Source organism: Gymnogyps californianus, chromosome 29 (genome assembly GCF_018139145.2).
Source record: "Gymnogyps californianus isolate 813 chromosome 29, ASM1813914v2, whole genome shotgun sequence".
NCBI classification, from domain to species: domain Eukaryota; kingdom Metazoa; phylum Chordata; class Aves; order Accipitriformes; family Cathartidae; genus Gymnogyps; species Gymnogyps californianus.
Genome location: NC_059499.1, coordinates 638775 through 655582, shown reverse-complemented (window position 1 = coordinate 655582; position 16808 = coordinate 638775). Strand labels below are relative to the sequence as shown.

The 16808-nt window shown below is 57.2% G+C and overlaps 1 protein-coding gene across 1 annotated transcript; it reads right to left on the bottom strand.

Moving 5' to 3' along the window:
* Positions 1-281: 281 nt before the first annotated feature.
* MEX3A (mex-3 RNA binding family member A) lies at positions 282-13543 on the bottom strand. Its single transcript, XM_050912382.1, is given in 3 exon segments — positions 282-1397; positions 13076-13402; positions 13405-13543. Coding segments are annotated over 3 exon segments (1572 nt in total). The 3' UTR covers positions 282-291.
* Between the last annotated feature and the right edge of the window lie 3265 nt (positions 13544-16808).

The following is a 16808-nucleotide window of genomic DNA, read 5'->3' as shown; positions in this document are numbered from 1 at the left end:
TCATTCGCCCTTCAAAATTTCTGGCTTTGCTATTCATTTTAATTTTATTATTCACTTTTTTTTTTTAAAAAATAACATACATTGCTTGTAAAATAATTTCTTTTTTTTTCTTCTTCTTCTTCTTTAAATTAATTTATTCTTTCATTCATTTGTTTGTTCTTCAGATGTCATTATTATTATTATTATTATCATTATCATTATTATTATTATCATCATCATTTTTCTTTCCTGGACCCCCCCACGCTCCCTTCCTACCCCCACCCCCCCACCCCAATGCCCTGCTCTGTCTCTTTAGGAAAATATTCTAATGGCCTGAGTGGCTGCAGCGTGGCAAACCGGGCACTCTGGATCAGTCCTCTCACAGATCCTCACGGCACACTCCATGCAGAAGAGGTTGTGGCCGCACGGCACCAGAGCTGCCGTAACTTCGCTTTCGAAACACACCATGCACTCGCGGCTGCTGGAGACAGACGTCCGGGCAGCGGTAGTCGTCCCCAGCTTGGAAAACCCTTGGAGCGGTTCCCCCTGCGACCGCCTGGGGAGACCGGAGAGATTGGGCTCTTGGATGGAGGAGGACGGGGAGCGATGTGAATTTGGGTGGATGGCGCCGGTACTGCTGGACCGCTGCTGCTTCGAGAAGAGCACCGAGACCGGGTTGGTGTTCTCCTGCCCAGCCCACATCGGGGCACCCGACTCCGGCACCCCGTAATACAGATCTTGCTTGTTCACGCCATAGTTGGGGAAGAGGTAACCGTAATTGAAGTCGTTTTGGTCATTCAGCCGGGGGGTCTCGTAGACGGGGTCGACGGAACAGTCGCCGATGCATCCCAGGCTGTTCTGCCGAAAGGTGGAGAGGGGCTTGCAGCCCGGCGCCGGCGTATGGACCCGCCAGGCCTCCGAGTAGCGGTTCTCCATGCCGGAGTCAGGGCTGCTGGAGAGGAAGTCGTTCTCGTTGTTGTACTCCAGGATCTTGCCCGTCCTCACCGCGATGTGGGTCTCGATCTCCTCCCGGGCACGCTCAACATTGCCCGGCGCGCCGGTGATTTCAAAGACGGGGTCCCGGTCCCGGCTGGGCGTGATGATGTAGGTGTTGGTCTGCTGCTGGATCCGCTTGATGGTGGCTCCTTTGGGGCCCACCACCAAGCCCACCACGCGGTAGGGCACACGCACCCGGATGGTGACTTGCCCTGGCAAGGTGGGAGCGCTGCCAAAAGTGGTGCCAGCCTTGTTGCGGGAGGCCCTGATCATGGAGAAGTGCTCGGCAGCGGAGATGATCTCCCGCCGGGCCATGGCCACGTCCTCCCGCCGTCCCGTCACCATGAAGACCGGCTCCTCACCCCGCACTGGAGTCTTGATGTAGGTGTTGGTCTTTGCCCGCAGGGCTTTGATCTTGCAGCCTTGGGGAAGAGAGAGAAAACAAGGCAGGGAGGTTAGACAGGCTGTCCCGCTGCCCTCCCCTCTCCTCAGGAAACCAGGCTGAGCTGCCATGTTTTCAGCAGGCCCTGCACCACGCAGCAGCCACTGCTTGGGGACCTAAAATGAGGGAAAGGCCCTTTCCCTCCTAACCCTGACAGGAGAAATGCCACAGGAAGGTTTCCCCCTCACCATCCCCAGCGAACTCCTCCCTCAGGAGCTCCCTGCTCCCTCACCCTCAGGCGGGTGTCGCCATTTTGTGTGCTGCCCCCCACCACACAATCCCCCTCAGCCGCCTTCCCTCACAAATCAGCCACCCTCAGCAATCACCCCTCGGAGATCTCCCTTTCACGCACCCCCAAGCACCAGGGAGCCGGGGGGGAGCCAGATTCAAGCCCTCCCCACGGGCCAGCAGTCCCTGTGAGGAAGCCTGTCCCCGCTGAGGCCCAGGCCCCATCATGTTGCCCCTCAGGGAAGATGGCCGCCCTGGCTCCTCTCTCGTCAGAGTGGGTCTCAGGACATGAAGGCTTCGGCTGACACACGAGGCCGCAAGAGACGCTGGAGATGACAGGAGAAAGCAGGGGGATGCTGAGTCCACGGCCAGGCATGGCTGATGTGGAGCCCCTCTGCCACCCCGCGCCAGCTCATGGGGAGCATGAGGGGAGAGATGTCTGCCATAACTCAAGAGAGCAGAGCCCTCCACAGGGACTTCTGTCCTACTGTGGAGTTTTTGGGGTGAATCCAGTATGACCTGAGTCACTTTTGGGGGGCCAAGTGGGGGGGCGGGTAGCAGAGAAGCAGCAATTTGGGCTCCCCACCTCAGATACAGTGGGACCCCAAACATCAGCACTTCCAGAAGGCCGGGGGGTAGCAGGATGCCCGTATTTGCTTTGGGGTCAAAAGAGCAAGAAATGGGGCAGGGCTGCCTTCCCGTGTCCGGGCAGAGCCCCACCGCAGGCTGTGCGCAGACCCCTGCTCCTGGCGCTCACCAGGAGCCGCAGCGAAGGCACGGCGGTGGCTGCCCGGGGAGGGGAGGCCATCCAGCCAAGGGCTGCGTTTTGCCCTTGTCTCTCCGTCTGGTGTATCAAACGCTGATGGCCGCAGGCCTCCCCACCACAGCGGTCTGGGCACTCAGACCCTTTCCTGAGGTTACGTGCCATGCCAGTGCTTTTGTATATCAGTATTCACCTCCCTGGAGCCCACCAAGCCTGCTCCCCCTGCTCCTTACAGCTCAGAAAACATCTTTCTGCTTTTCCAAAAAAGGCAAGAGACTTTTCAGTGTGTTTTGGCTTCCAAATCGTTTTTTAGAGCGGTTTAGAGCCAGCTGTGTGACTCCAGGTTCCTAGATGACACTAGGATGCCATCAAGCAACTAAATATTTTTACAGATGTGGCACAGTATTCTAAACTACTTCTGGAAACCCTCCCTGCTGCTGTCCCTCTGACCCCTCTCTCCAAAAGCCTTACTCGGTGCCTGAAGGCATTTTCAAAGCCTGGCACCAAGTTCCCAGGCAGACTGGGGCTTCCTCTGTGGGGAGGTTTGCTCTAAGCTCGGGTCTCTCAGAAAAATTAAAAATGTGATTGTCCAGGGCACCGCATTTCTACTAGCGCAGATGGAGTAAGGCAAGCATTTTGCCCTGGTTTCCCAAGGATTCAGCTGTCTGACTCAGGGCTCATGGAACAAAACGATCAGGACATGGCATTGAAACCTCTGTGAGATCCCCCACCTCCTCCCCATCCCATCTTCCCTCCCCAAAAGGAGCCCGTCTCTTGTCCTCTCTGACCATCTGACACCAGCAAGTTTTCCTCAACATACTACACTGACATCATACTTTAACACAAGATGACCCGCAAACGATGCTTCTGCAACCAAGAAATTAAGATTCCTCAGCTTGTGGGCTGGAACATTATTATTTATACAGATCCTAATAAACAACATCATCTCTCCCAGCTGGGAGTTCAGGGCTGCCACTCACTTAGTGCTGCCACTTATCTGCAGCTCGTCTCACGAGACACAGACTTGAGACATCGGGGTATTTACAGGAATGTAACGATCCCACCACCACGTATCATTAGCAAGAATCGAACCCCGCACCTTTAGTGATAAAAACAGAGCCTCGTGCCACTACAGCTGACAAGAATAATTCCCCGCGCTCGCAGCGGTGGCAGGCGCCGCACACGGTACAACCAATAGTTACAGCTGCACAAAGCATGCTCAGCCTGACAGGTCACACTCGCATCTCGCAACATCGCATGGACACCGGGGTGCAGCCTCGTCAAACCGCAGGAGACTGCGCGAACACGAAACGTCCCAGCATAGCTTCGAAACCCCACTGCCTGTCAGAGGGTCTTGGCATCGGTGTAGGACACGTGCCGGTAAATCCTGACTTCGCTGTCGACTCCCGGTGCGACTTTTAACTCCTCAGAGCGACTTCAGCTCTCTGAGCCTCAGTCTCCCATTTGTGGAATGGGAAGAATAGCTGTCTCTTGCTCTGTGTTACTGCAAAACTTCCTATAATACTTAGCATTGCAATGCTGCTGCATTAAACCCATCTCTAAGCCACTAATTTCACGTTCCTGGGGAATGGAAATGCCAGATCTGACCCAGAGGAGGAGCTGGGCAAATCCCCAAAATCCAAACCAAATCCACCCCCTGCCAAATCCAATGTAGCTCACATGTTACTCCCCACTGAGTTTGCACCCTGAAGTGTATTTGCAATGCTGTGTTTAGTAAAGTTTCTAAACAGTTGGTGTGGACCAATGGTCATCTACAGTGTTGTATTATTCGTACTTAGGAAACCCAAAGAACAGGACTTCACGGTGCTAGGCACGACACAACGGTAGAATAAAACCACGCAGACAAAATCACAGGATAAAGGTTCATCCCAAGGAGCCCGTGGAGGGCGGGATAAAACCGTAAGGGGTCACCTATGCCCTCCCGCAGCCCCAGGGCAGGGTCGGCTCTCCCAAACCTATCCCTGGCAGACATTTCCCTACCCCACTCCTATGCCGCTCGCTCCAAAGATGGAGATTCCATCTTAGGAAGATTAACCGAGATGCCACCATTTCCCCAGGGATATCACCGGAGTGTCGCACGGAAAGAAAGGGGGTGTTAGCGGCAAGCATCCACGCTGAAAATGATTCCCGTGCATCACCCCAGACTGAAGTAGCATCTGCCGAATTCCTCAGTGACCCACGTTCTGCCTCCCAGGAGCGCAAGGCTTGCTCTCGTTTGCAAAAGGACCTCAGGTAGGCGTTTGTCAGGGCTGGGCTTGGGTTCGGCGTTTTTCTAAGCCACGGGACAATGACTGCGTGTGGGGGGAGAGGGATCGGAGCCCAGCACGACAGGAAACAATCAAGGAGGCGACACGGAGGGTCAGGCAAGCAGAGCAGTGACAAAGGACGGGGGCTCCATGCTGGGGACAGATGGAAGGAAACGGTGGCAAGGAATATACATGAATGAGGGCAAACGTAAGCGAGTTACACGAGCTGGAGAGGGTGGGAGGGAGTTAGGGATGGAGGAAAGGTGACGGAAATTGAGGGAGAGGCACGCTGTGATCCCTCCGAGGGAGGAGGAGAATTAGGGGTGTGGAGGCAAAGGAAAGACACCCCAAAACAGCGATAGGGAGACGGGCAAGGAGAGAGCATGGCGAGAGGGGGAGGGAGGATCTAGAAACGGACAAAAGGACGCATGGTGCAGTCGATGGTGTGAGAAGCAGGGGGAGGAGGAGGGAGGGTCTCCGTGCAGGCCTGCAGACAGGAAAGCCAGCTTTGCAGAGACAGACAGATGGGGGATCCTGTGCTTAAAAACTGGAGAAAATAACCCCACAGGAAATTAGACCAACTCCATCAAGACCAGCAGCCCAGCAGGTTCAGTGGCCCAGATCTCTAGCAGCTCTAAATTGGTGCAGACAACAGGCCAAGCCATCAGCAGTATAAATCCAGATAACTCCACCAACTTCCAAGAGAGCTGCGCTGATTTACATCAGCTAAAATCAGGCTGGGCTTAAATCTGATTTACCCACTTAGTGCCAAGGCTCCCAGCCCATCTCAACCCCAACCCTGACCTTGCTTCGCACAACTAAATAGGGGCTGAGCCTTCTCTGACATCGCTCGGTTTCTGACAGAGCCCAGCCAGATCAGGATGTGGCCCTTTATATCCTGGCCAGATGAGTAGCACGGTCCTATGTGCTTTTTTCAAATGAAATTTGTCCTGTATAGTTTTTTTTTTTAATGAAAGGCTTTCGTCGTGTGTAACTGAAATTTGAAAACAACATGCAACAAACCACTTTACTCGGCGGATTATTAAAAGGGGAGAGAACTGCTTAGTAGGTGGTGTTAAAAATGTAAAACTAAGAGGAGAAAAGGATCTGTAGAAACTATAATAATATGTAACTTTGCTGTAGTGTTCTACTCTTTAAGGCAGTGTGCAGACATCAGCTAATTGATCCCTGGCAGACTCCTGCCAGTTAGATTTTTATATTAGAGAGAGAATTAAGCCCTTTCTTGTTGTGTTTCCACTACCTAGCTTCTATTACTCTGTTTTTTGCCAATAACACAGATCCCAAAGCATTTTGCAAAGGAGGCTTGTATGATTATTTCCTCCCCCCACCCCTTTTTCTTTTTAACTTCAGTTAACTGATTGCCAATTGACTCAAAGTAAATGTGTTTGCAAATTACCCTAGTAAGCCACAAATGTTAACATACAGGAACAAACCCTTGAGGACTGTCAAGCCTCCGGCACCCAGACCAGTTACCTAACTGGAATTAATCCGCAGAGCAGCTAGCTCTGGCTAAAACCAAATAAATAAATCGAGTCTAGACATTGCCAAACTGGGGAGGGGTGTGGGGGGGAAATCAGGGCGAGATTTAGATGCACAGCCACATTCTCCTCTCTGCTTACCCTGCATCAGGGGTAAACAAATCCATCAAAACTAACAGAGAAGGCTTCAAGAACTTGGTCCACCTGTCCAGCTAAGGCAGTCGCTCACGAGGGCAACAAGGGTGTAGGATGCATCCGATCTGACTGCCGTTTACTTTGCACGAACCCATCCCAAACCTTTTCTCACTCAGAGTGGCTTAAAACCAGCGTGCTTCTATGGGACCTCACTGTGGTTTACACCGAGGCTCCCGTGCACTGCTCTGGCAGCAGGAAAAGGCCGGAGCAGTGCACGGGATGGATGTGCCCACCGCATCACGCACGGTGTAAATGCCAGCAGAAGGACAGTGCAATGGAAAAATGCAACCATGCCTATGGAGTAGTTCCATTGGATATTTTACTTTGGTGTAAATTCAGAGTTAAACCTGCCGACAACCTTGTCCTCACTGCTGCTAGAAGGCCAGATCCTGCACAGGTACATACTGCTACTGATGCAGTCTAAAGGATCTTATCTGGCACAAACTGGCACACCTTCAGCATGTGCCAGTTTATGCCCAGAAGCGTGGGCTTCATCTGAAAGCATCAGAGGTGCTGTACCACCTTACAGCAAACAGCTAAGGATCCAGCCCCGAGGTGGGGTTTTTTTCTTTGGTTGGGTTTTCGTGTTTTTTTAAAAAACACACCACACAAATCACTCCAGGTCCTTGTATTTCTTGTTTTCATCAGATACAAAATTATCTCTACAGACAAAAGATTTTTAGCCTTCTTCTCATTTACACTAAGGCACCTTTACACTGCACTGGTATAAATTACACCTGTAAATACCCCACTTAGGACAGACATTTTGACATTGCCGGTGTGGTATAAGAGAGCCTAAGGGCAAATTAGGACTTGGTCTTTTCTCTGTTATAAAATTAAAGAGGACCATAAAATAAGCAACTCTCAAATATCTCTGGTAAGGTGGGGCATTCTTTTCCCATTTAAGATGAAAGCCATGTTAAAAGACAAGCACACAAAGAACATCACAAATAAACCCTCCTGAATATCTGTGGGGTAAGATTTTGCTGCATTGAAAATCTGATGAAAGTGGTGTCAAAAAACACAAATGCACACAAAAGGACCACAAACAAACAACTAAATCCCTTTGCATTGAGGTTTTATTGTACTGATGATGCAAGTTGTGTTTACAAGAAGGGGAAAAAAACCCAACACACCGCCACGCCACGAAAATAAGCAACCACCTCATTTCAGTGCAGCGATTTTAAGCTTTTTCACACAGCGATGAAAGTTGTTTATTAAAAAAAGGGGGGGGGGGCAAAAAAAAAACAAAAAAGAAAAAGCAACGCGACCCAAAAGCAACAACCCAGATGCCACAGACAATCGCCGCCTTGTTGTGCGGCGAAGGAAAGTTAGGAACTGGGGCTGGAAGCCCCCGGCCCCGAGCAGCCGCTCTCCGCCAGCAATGCATCACATCGGGGTGGGTGTGACCGCGGCCCCCTGCATGGCACAATCCTGCCGCGGCCCCGCGGCACACGCTCGGAGCCGGACGGCGTGCGGGGGAAAGCGGGGCAAGGCGAGCCGGCGGGAGCTGGAGGGGGGGGAAACGGACGCAGGAGGAGGGGGCTGCCAGACAAAGGCAGGAACGGGGGGCGGGGGCCCCCACCCAACGCCAGCACGCTTTCCCACTGCCCTAGATTCCGGCCGGCTGCGCTGCGGCGCGGTTCACTCGGTCAGCGCGGCATCCAGCAGCCGGATCCGATGAGCGGAGCGTGCGTGTCTCCCTAGAAAATTCCCTTTGTCTCTCTCCCAGACCCATTTTCTCCTCCCACCTCTAGTTCAAACCGCACAAAGTCGATCGCGTTCCGCACTTTTCCCTGGTGTAAATTCAGATGGATTCTCATTAACACTTTATAACAATCTGACAACGACTGCAATTTCTCTCTCCCTTCAAGGCCCATCTCAAGCTCCTAGAGCAGCGTAAGGAGGTTGGTTTTCAGGCCCCACCAGACCGGGGTGGCTTTAGCTCCAAGATTTACGCGAAACAAGCAGACAACAGGATCTGACCCCCTCGCTGCTTCTCGGATGCTGTACATCCACCTCCACATGGTGGGTGGGGGAGCTGCAATCATCAGACTTCCTCAATGAAAAAGGCTTCCTTGGACTATTTTTAAATGCTGAAAGCGTTAGAGCATGTTTGGAGCTACACAAAGGGCCCAATCACCTGGGGTTAGTGGAGCCTCTTGTTATTTGACTTCACCTTGCCAAGAAAGAGCAATTTATGTTAAGCTCCTCTCTCACACAATCTCATTCCTGTTGACAACAGGCTAGTTAGACCAGGCTGGGAGATGCTGCATCAAAGGGTGTCTCTGGGTACAGGTGACAATGGATGCTACTATTGATGATGAGAGCAAAAATACTCTTATAGGGCACGTACCTGCTGGGAGCGGGCGGCTCGCGCTGTTGTGCTCCGCACAGCAGGAAGCCAAACTGACCCACTACCTTCTCCCCGTGCCTGCACACACCAGGCACACAAAGAACCATCACCATGTCTCCCTAACTACAAGATCTAGCCTTAAATGTGCCCCGCTTAAGAGTCCAGCAGCCTCTTCCCCGCCTCCACTGACAGCAGCCCGGTTTATCAGTGGGAGCAGATTTAACACTGGCAGAAAAGTCAGATACGCATCTTCATCAGGCTGATCTACACCTGCCTCAGGTGACTCCTAGGGAAGAACCTGGACATCTCGGTAGCTGAGGATTTCTGCCCCTTTCTAAGTTCACAGTCTGAACGGCCAAAGCACGAGACCTTTAGACACTCTCCACTCTTCCCAGCATCTCTCCCATCTCAACCGACACCCTCGGGTTGCAAGAACCTTCTCCTTTGCAACTCCCTTGGTGCCCCACCATCTCCTCAAAAATCACCTGCAAACCACTTCAGTGCTTTGTCTTTACACCCTGGCAAATTTATCTGCGTAGCTCTGAGAACACGCGCAGTTGCGGAAAGGGTGTTGCAGGGAAGATGCCCACAACAAGAGCTGGCAGGCAAAATACAAGAGCCACCAAGCACCCCAATGCACCACGCAGGCCCAGACCGGCTCCGGAACCAGGGAGCACCGTGCATGCCACGGCACATGCCAGGAGGTTCAGCCACCCAAGCACAGCACGGCTGGAGTTCGCACTCTTGCCACGCGCCAGGGGAAGTGGGGAACGATCTGCAGGAGCCGCGACACAGGCAGAGACATCCCTGCTCCTCACCCTAGCAGCAACAGGAGGGCATGCATGGAGGTCACGGCTCCACTTCCAGCCAGGGAAGGGAAGTCATTGCCAACCATGGCCGGGGGCAGAGTGGAAGAGGTCATAAACGTCAGTCAAAGGGATTATTATGACTTTATCCCCTCATCCTTCCTTTTCTGGCTTCCTCTCCTTCAATTTGCAAAAGCAGTCCTTGGCACATCCCACCAGCCACCCAGCTCTCCACCGCAGACCCTGGGGCATCACGGTGGAGGAGCCGCTCTCCGTGCCTGTCCGGCCAATTCCCGCAAAGTCCCCCTTTCCGCAGTCCACGATCTCGTCCCAGTGAGTCCCCCCATCCCACCCGGCTACCGGTCGCGCCGCTGAAGAAGCGCTGCTCGAATTCAGCGCACAAACCGGCACCACCGCAAACTCGAGCGAGGTTTCCAGCACGCGATTGGCTCCGCGAGGGCACGTTAACAGTTCCTGGGGAAAGCAGGGAGCCGCCGAGCACAGGTTTAGCTCCTGCAGCATCTCTCGTTCGAAGTGGCACCACCCCCTCCGCCACAATTAAACCTCTTTGCAAATCACACTTACAAACGTTCCAATAAAAATATATGGGGCTTGAGCCTTATTTATACTCAAGTGCCTTTACACTCTTCCGGCAAAGTAAAGGGCAGCCGTATAGCAGGTGGAAATCCCTTTGCCAGATGCATGCAGAAGGGCCCCCGTGCCCGGATCCAGGCCTCTTTACATACATACATGTCAGCAGGGTACACTTTCAAAGATGGTAGATATTATTTTAAAATAATATGAAGGAACGGTGTGGTTCATCAGATCAGAAAATAGTAAGTTAAAGAAAAAGCTCAACCCTGTTACCAATTAAAGCCCTGAAATAATTTTTATTTCACTATTACTTTTCTTGCCCCCCTCTTTTCCAAGATGTTCATCACCCTATTCACAAGTACCCATAAAACACTCATTTCCTTACAAAACTATCAGCCCATGAGCAGTATTACCACGGGGGTGACAATCTGCAGTTTCTGGGTTCCCCCCGGGATTCCAGGTCAGGCATCCGTGAGAGTGCAGGATTCAGCCCCTCGGGGTGCCCTGCACCCAGCTCCATCTGACAGCAGACCCTCGTAATCCGGCCTTCCACACAAAAACAAGACCCAGGAGACATTCCTATGGGCCTTTAAAAATAAGCGTGGGCCACAATCTCTGCTGGAGTAAAGAGCTGTGGCTGCAGGGACTCTGCTGAAGCAATCTTGGTTTCTACCAGCACAGGATCCGGCCCACTCGCCTCTATAAAGGGGCACAGCTTACACTGTCTGACCCACTAACTGATGGAGCGCTGCTGAGTCCGCCTTGCTGGGGCTCTGGCCCACTGACATTTCCCAGTTTCCCAGATGTGGGAAAGCCCTCACACACACACACACACACTAAAAATGGTGGAAAAAAAATCCAGGTCTCCACGTTCCTCTCCATCACTCCAGCCACAACGGGCACGCCGCTGCATACCGAACACATCGAAACACACCCCCTTCTCGGGAGTTTGGGGCAGCAGTGAGATCCAGGAAGAAAATAGCCCGGGCACCTCCCGCATCGTCTAACGTTTCCCCTCAATTCCGCCTGCCGAATCCTCTCTCTTTTCTAACTTTATTAAACAAAGGGGGCCTGATTCTCCACGGCCTTGCACCCGCCAGCGCAGAGTTGGTGCAAAGCCCCACCGTTTCTGGCCGCGCTCAGCTCGCGGCGGTGTAAAAGCATCACGGGGAGGATCAGGCCCAAGCGGGATCTTCTCGGCCATACCTTCACCCCCATCTCCAGCCCCTGTTTTCCCAACTCCGCGGCGCAGGGGCCACGATCCCAGCCTGGTGGCCGGGGCGGGGGGGGAAGCCAGAGCAAGAGCCGTTCCCTCCGCCGCAGACGCCCTGAGTTTTGGGGGACAACACCCCCCCGCGCTCTGCTCAGTCTCCATCCCAGCATGGGGACCGGCCTCTGGCTTCGCTGGTGGGAGAGAGCTGAGCCACCAGAGGCCCCATTGTTCCCATAACATGCTCCAGCGTAACGATGCACAGCCATTAGCCGTTTGTATCCCTCTCCCCGTGGCTTCCCCTTGCCCACCTCAGTCTCTGCACATCCCCTTCTGGGAACACTGACCCCGAGGAGCCACCCCCCCCCCTCCCTCCCTCCACGTCCAACTGCAAACCCCCTGCTCGGGTGATTTCAATTCCCAACCCAAGAGGAAGCATCTGGATTTGGAGCCGCAGTCTCTGCCCGTCACACTTCCAGAGCGTCAAGTTACTTGCTTAGAGAAAGAAAAAGAAAAAAAAAAAAAAAAATCCCACTTAGCCACACTATTATTATTTTTTTTCCTCTGTAAGCCACACAAAACTTCTCTCGCCAGCCCCATGTTTTAACCCTGCGACGGCTCCCGCAATGCCAACGGGCGGCTCGGCGGAGCTGCCCTCCCCGCAGCGCACCTCGCCCCCACACGCACACTCGGGAGCCCGGAGCGGTGGGGGTGGGCGAGGGGTGACTTAAGAGTGGGTGTGGTGTGTGTGTATATATATATATATATATAATTTTTTTTTTTTTTTTTAAAGCCCTCCTCCATTCCACCTCGCTCCGAACAGAGCCGTAAGGAGAACAAAAGCATCACTGTCGCGGAGCGTGGTCAGCGGCGGGGCCGGGCGGTGGAGGCGTGCGTGGGGCCCACGCGGGACGGTCGGGTGCCCGCTCCAGGGTCCCTGCCAGTCACATGGTTGCAGAAGGAGTTCAACTTCCATTAATCGGTTGTTTGGACCCGTGCTAGGCCCGGCAGCTCGCCCGCCCGGCCCCGGCGAGCCCCGGCACAACCACACCCCCTCGCTCCGCCGAACCCAACAAAGGGGATTTTTCTCCCCACGGCGCCGAGCCCGGCCGGGGCGCGGGGAGCTGGGACCGGGCTCAGCCGGCAGCCAGCCCGGCTCTCTTCTTTCCTCCCCCGCTTTATTTTTCTTTTTTTTTCTTTTTTTTTTTTAAAAAAAAAAAAAAAGGGAGGAGGGCGGAGAGCGCGGTTCAGGAACGGCTCTTTCGCAGAACCGGAGGAGCGACGGGCTTTGGAGCTCCGGTGCAGACAGCCGGACAAGCCCACGCAGGCATTCCTATAGATTTCCCCCCACCCTCCAAAAAAAAAAAAGCCCCCCTTGCCAGAAGAGCAGCGACCCGTCCGCAGCCCCGGGAGTCCCGCTCCGCCCGGGAAGGGGGGGGGGGGGGGGAAGACGGGCCGCCCCCTCCGCTTTGTCCCCGGCAGGGCTGAGCCGGCCGGGGCGCGGGTGCCCGCCCGGCCCCGGCCCCGAACAATGGGAGGGAGGGAGGGAGCGGCGAGGGGCGAGCCGCGGGGGAAGTTGGCGGGGCCCCCCGGCGGGGCGGTCCCCAGCCCTCCCGGCCGCGGGGATGCCGCGGGCGGCGGGGGAAGTTTCCCGAGGAAGGGGCCCGGCCGAGCGGGGGGGACGGGACACGGGGACACGGGGACCGGCGGCCGGGTGGGGACCCGCGCCCTGGCGCTCACCTTGCCGGCCCACGATCTCGGCCACGTGCTCGGAGCTGGGCACCGGGACGCACTCGGTGGTGTTGGAGCTGCTCTTGAGCCGCAGCTCGGCCTCCTTGTACAGCGCGCACAACTTGGGCTCCGCCGCCCCGGCGCTGGGCGCCGACGAGCCCTTCGGGGCCGGCGGCGGCGGCGGCGGCGGCGGCGGTGGCTGCTGCTGCGGCGGCGGCGGCGGCGGCGGGGGCTGCTGCGGCGGCGGTGGCGGCGGGTTATTGTTGTTGTTGTTGCTGTCCTCCACCAGCACCACGGCGGAGGAGGAGGAGGAGGAGGAAGGCTCGCCTAGCCCAGCAGGCAGAGCTGGTCCAGGGCGAGCTGCAGCGCCCGGTCATCCTCCAGCAGCGCTCTGTCTTTGCCGCTCCCACCGAAACAGCCTAAATCGCCGAAACCCCCGTTCCTTTCCATTATCCCTGGTACTACCAGGCTAGGCATGGCTAACAAAGACTTGAGAGGGGGTTGGGTGGTGGTGGTTGGTTGGGGAGGGGGGGGGGGGGTGTGAGAGCGAGAGGAGGGGAGTGGGGGGGGGACACAAAGAGCTCGGGAGGGAGAAGGGAAAAAAAAAAAGGCAGAGGGAGAGAAACAGACAGAGAAAAGGACCCTCCGCCCACCTCCCCTCTGCCTGGCCAAGCCCCTTTCTCTCTGTAACCCGAGCTCCCTCGCCCAGGCACTTCCAGCCCGCCGGGGTCCCCCCGCCGCCGCCTCCGCCCCCGGCTCCCAGCCGCCGGCGGGGTGTGCGGAGGGCCGGCGGGGCGCGGGGCGGCGCGGAGCCCCGCGGGGGAAAACTCTTTTGTTTGAAGGCGGCTGGGCGCAGCGGGAGGCTGCCCCGGCCCGCGGCCTGCTGGGGGATGTAGTCCCCGGCCGCCGCGCACACCCCCTCCGGCGCGCCGGCAGCGGCGGCGGGGCGCGGGGGGGGGGGGGGGGGACCGCGGGTGGAGGGGGCTGCGGGGGGACCCGCCGGGTCATGGGTGGAGGGGGCTGCGGGGGGGGACCTGCTCTCATGGGTGGAGGGGACCCGCCGTGCCACGGGTGGAGGGGGTTGCGGGGGGACCCGCTCTCATGGGTGGAGGGGACCCGCCGTGCCACGGGTGGAGGGGGCTGCGGGGGGACCCACTGTGCCATGGGTGGAGGGGGCTGCGGGGGGACCCGCTCTCAGGGGTGGACGGGACCCGCCGTGCCACGGGTGGAGGGGCTGCGTGGGGACCCACTGTGCCATGGGTGGAGGGGGCTGCGGGAGGACCTGCCATGCGACGGGTGGAGTCGGCCGTGGGGGGACCCGCTGGGTCATGGGTGGAGGGGACCCGCCATGCCACGGGTGGAGGGGGCTGCATGGGGACCTGCTGTGTCATGGGTGGAGGGGACCCCATGCCACAGGTGGAGGGGGCTGTGTGGGGACCTGCCGTGCCACAGGTGGAAGGGGCTGCGGGCTGACCTGCCATGCCACGGGTGGAGGGGGCTGCGTGGGGACCCGTTGTGTCATGGGTGGAGGGGCTGTGGGGTAACCTGCCATGCCATGGGTGGAGGGGGCTGCGTGGGGACCCACTGTGTCATGGGTGGAGGGAACCTGCCATACCACGGGTGGAGGGGGCTGTGTGGGGACCTGCCGTGCCACAGGTGGAAGGGGCTGCGGGCTGACCTGCCATGCCACGGGTGGAGGGGGCTGCGTGGGGACCCAATGTGTCACGGGTGGAGGGAACCTGCCATGCCACAGGTGGAGGGGGCTGCGTGGGGACCCGTTGTGTCATGGGTGGAGGGGACCTGCCATGCCATGGGTGGAGGGGTCTGCGTGGGGACCCGTTGTGTCATGGGTGGAGGGGCTGTGGGGTAACCTGCCATGCCATGGGTGGAGGGGGCTGCGTGGGGACCCACTGTGTCATGGGTGGAGGGAACCTGCCATACCACGGGTGGAGGGGGCTGTGTGGGGACCTGCCGTGCCACAGGTGGAAGGGGCTGCGGGCTGACCTGCCATGCCACGGGTGGAGGGGGCTGCGTGGGGACCCGCTGTGTCACAGGTGGAGGGGACCTGCCATGCCACAGGTGGAGGGGGCTGCGTGGGGACCCGCTGTGTCATGGGTGGAGGGACCTGCCATGCCACGGGTGGAGGGGGCTGCGTGGGGACCCGTTGTGTCATGGGTGGAGGGGACCTGCCATGCCAGGGGTGGAGGGGGCTGTGTGGGGACCCGTTGTGTCATGGGTGGAGGGGACCTGCCATGCCACGGGTGGAGGGGGCTGCGTGGGGACCCGCTGTGTCATGGGTGGAGGGGACCTGCCATGCCACGGGTGGAGGGGGCTGCGTGGGGACCCGTTGTGTCATGGGTGGAGGGGACCTGCCATGCCAGGGGTGGAGGGGGCTGTGTGGGGACCCGCTGTGCCATGAGTGGAGGGGGCTGTGTGGATACTCACCGTGCACACCCCGGGCATGGAGGGGCCACAGGTGGAGGAGGTGTGTGTGGGGACCCAACAGCATCCACACAGGCACAGAGGAGCCATGGGTGGAAGGGGTCTGCGTGGGGACCCGCTATGTGCACCCCAGCATGGAGGGGTCATGGGTGGAGCGGGGGCTGCATGGGGACCTGTCAATGCGCACCCCATCAAGCAGGGACTGTGTGGGGACCTGCCACTGCCCACCCGTGAGGGGTGCTGTGGAGAGGTCAAGGGTGGGGAGCCTAGAGATCCACAGGGATAGCGGGGACCCTTGGGAGAAGCGGTAGCTAGGCAGGGACACCCCAAGGTGGAACTGCTTGGGCCATAGGCTGGCAGCAGCACCAGAATCAGTGGGGTGAACGGTGGGGAGAAGGGGGCTGGGTGTGATGGAGCAGGTCCCGAAGGGATGAGCCCACCTCCCATGGACAGGTAGCTCACTGGCTTCATCCTCGTGCGAAGGGGGACACGGCCTTCGAAGAGGTGCTGGGTCCCCCCAAAACACTGGATCTTCAGTCTCGTGATGGGAAGACCCCCAACCAAAATCACAAGCATTTGAGGGCCGAAACCACGCGTCCAGCAGCACCGGGAATCATGGAAAGAGAGGAGATGGGGGAACCCCCCCGGCACCCCAAGGCCTTGCGGTGGCTCCCGGCGCAGGAGCAGCGAGGCTTGGCGAGGCTGCTGGGGCTCGGCCTCCCCGCCCTTGGCTCCCTGCCCCAGCAAAACCCCCACTGCAAACTGGGGATGCTGGGGGAGAGCCATGGGACAGCCCTGCTCCCTCGGCTAGCTTTTCTCATTGAAATGAGGAGCGATTTAGCGCAGAGGGAAGCATTGAAAATAGCTTTCCAGCTCCCCGCCAGCAAGGCTGGGCTGTGTGTGTGTGTGAGTGTGCGTTTCTCCCCTCTTCCCCTTTCTTCCCTTTGAATCAAACCAGATGTCTCTCCCATGAAATGAGATTGCATGAGCTTACACTGGAGAGAGACAATGCAGAAAGATGCGAGGCTCCCATCGAGCCACATTGCACTGCAGCTCTGGCAGAGGCGACGTCTGCGGCTCTGGCTGGGGACGGAGCGGGGGGATGGTGGCACTGATGCCTTGTCACCGAGGCAGGAATTTTCTACCCCCCACTGTATTTTGTATGATTTCCTTTCCTCTCTGGCTCTCAGATCCTTGCAGCAAGGTTTCTCTCTCTCTTCTCCCCCCCCCGCCCTTTCTGGGTCTACAAGCAGAAGATCTCAGCTTGCAGATGAACTAAGCAGATGGGGCACCCAGCACA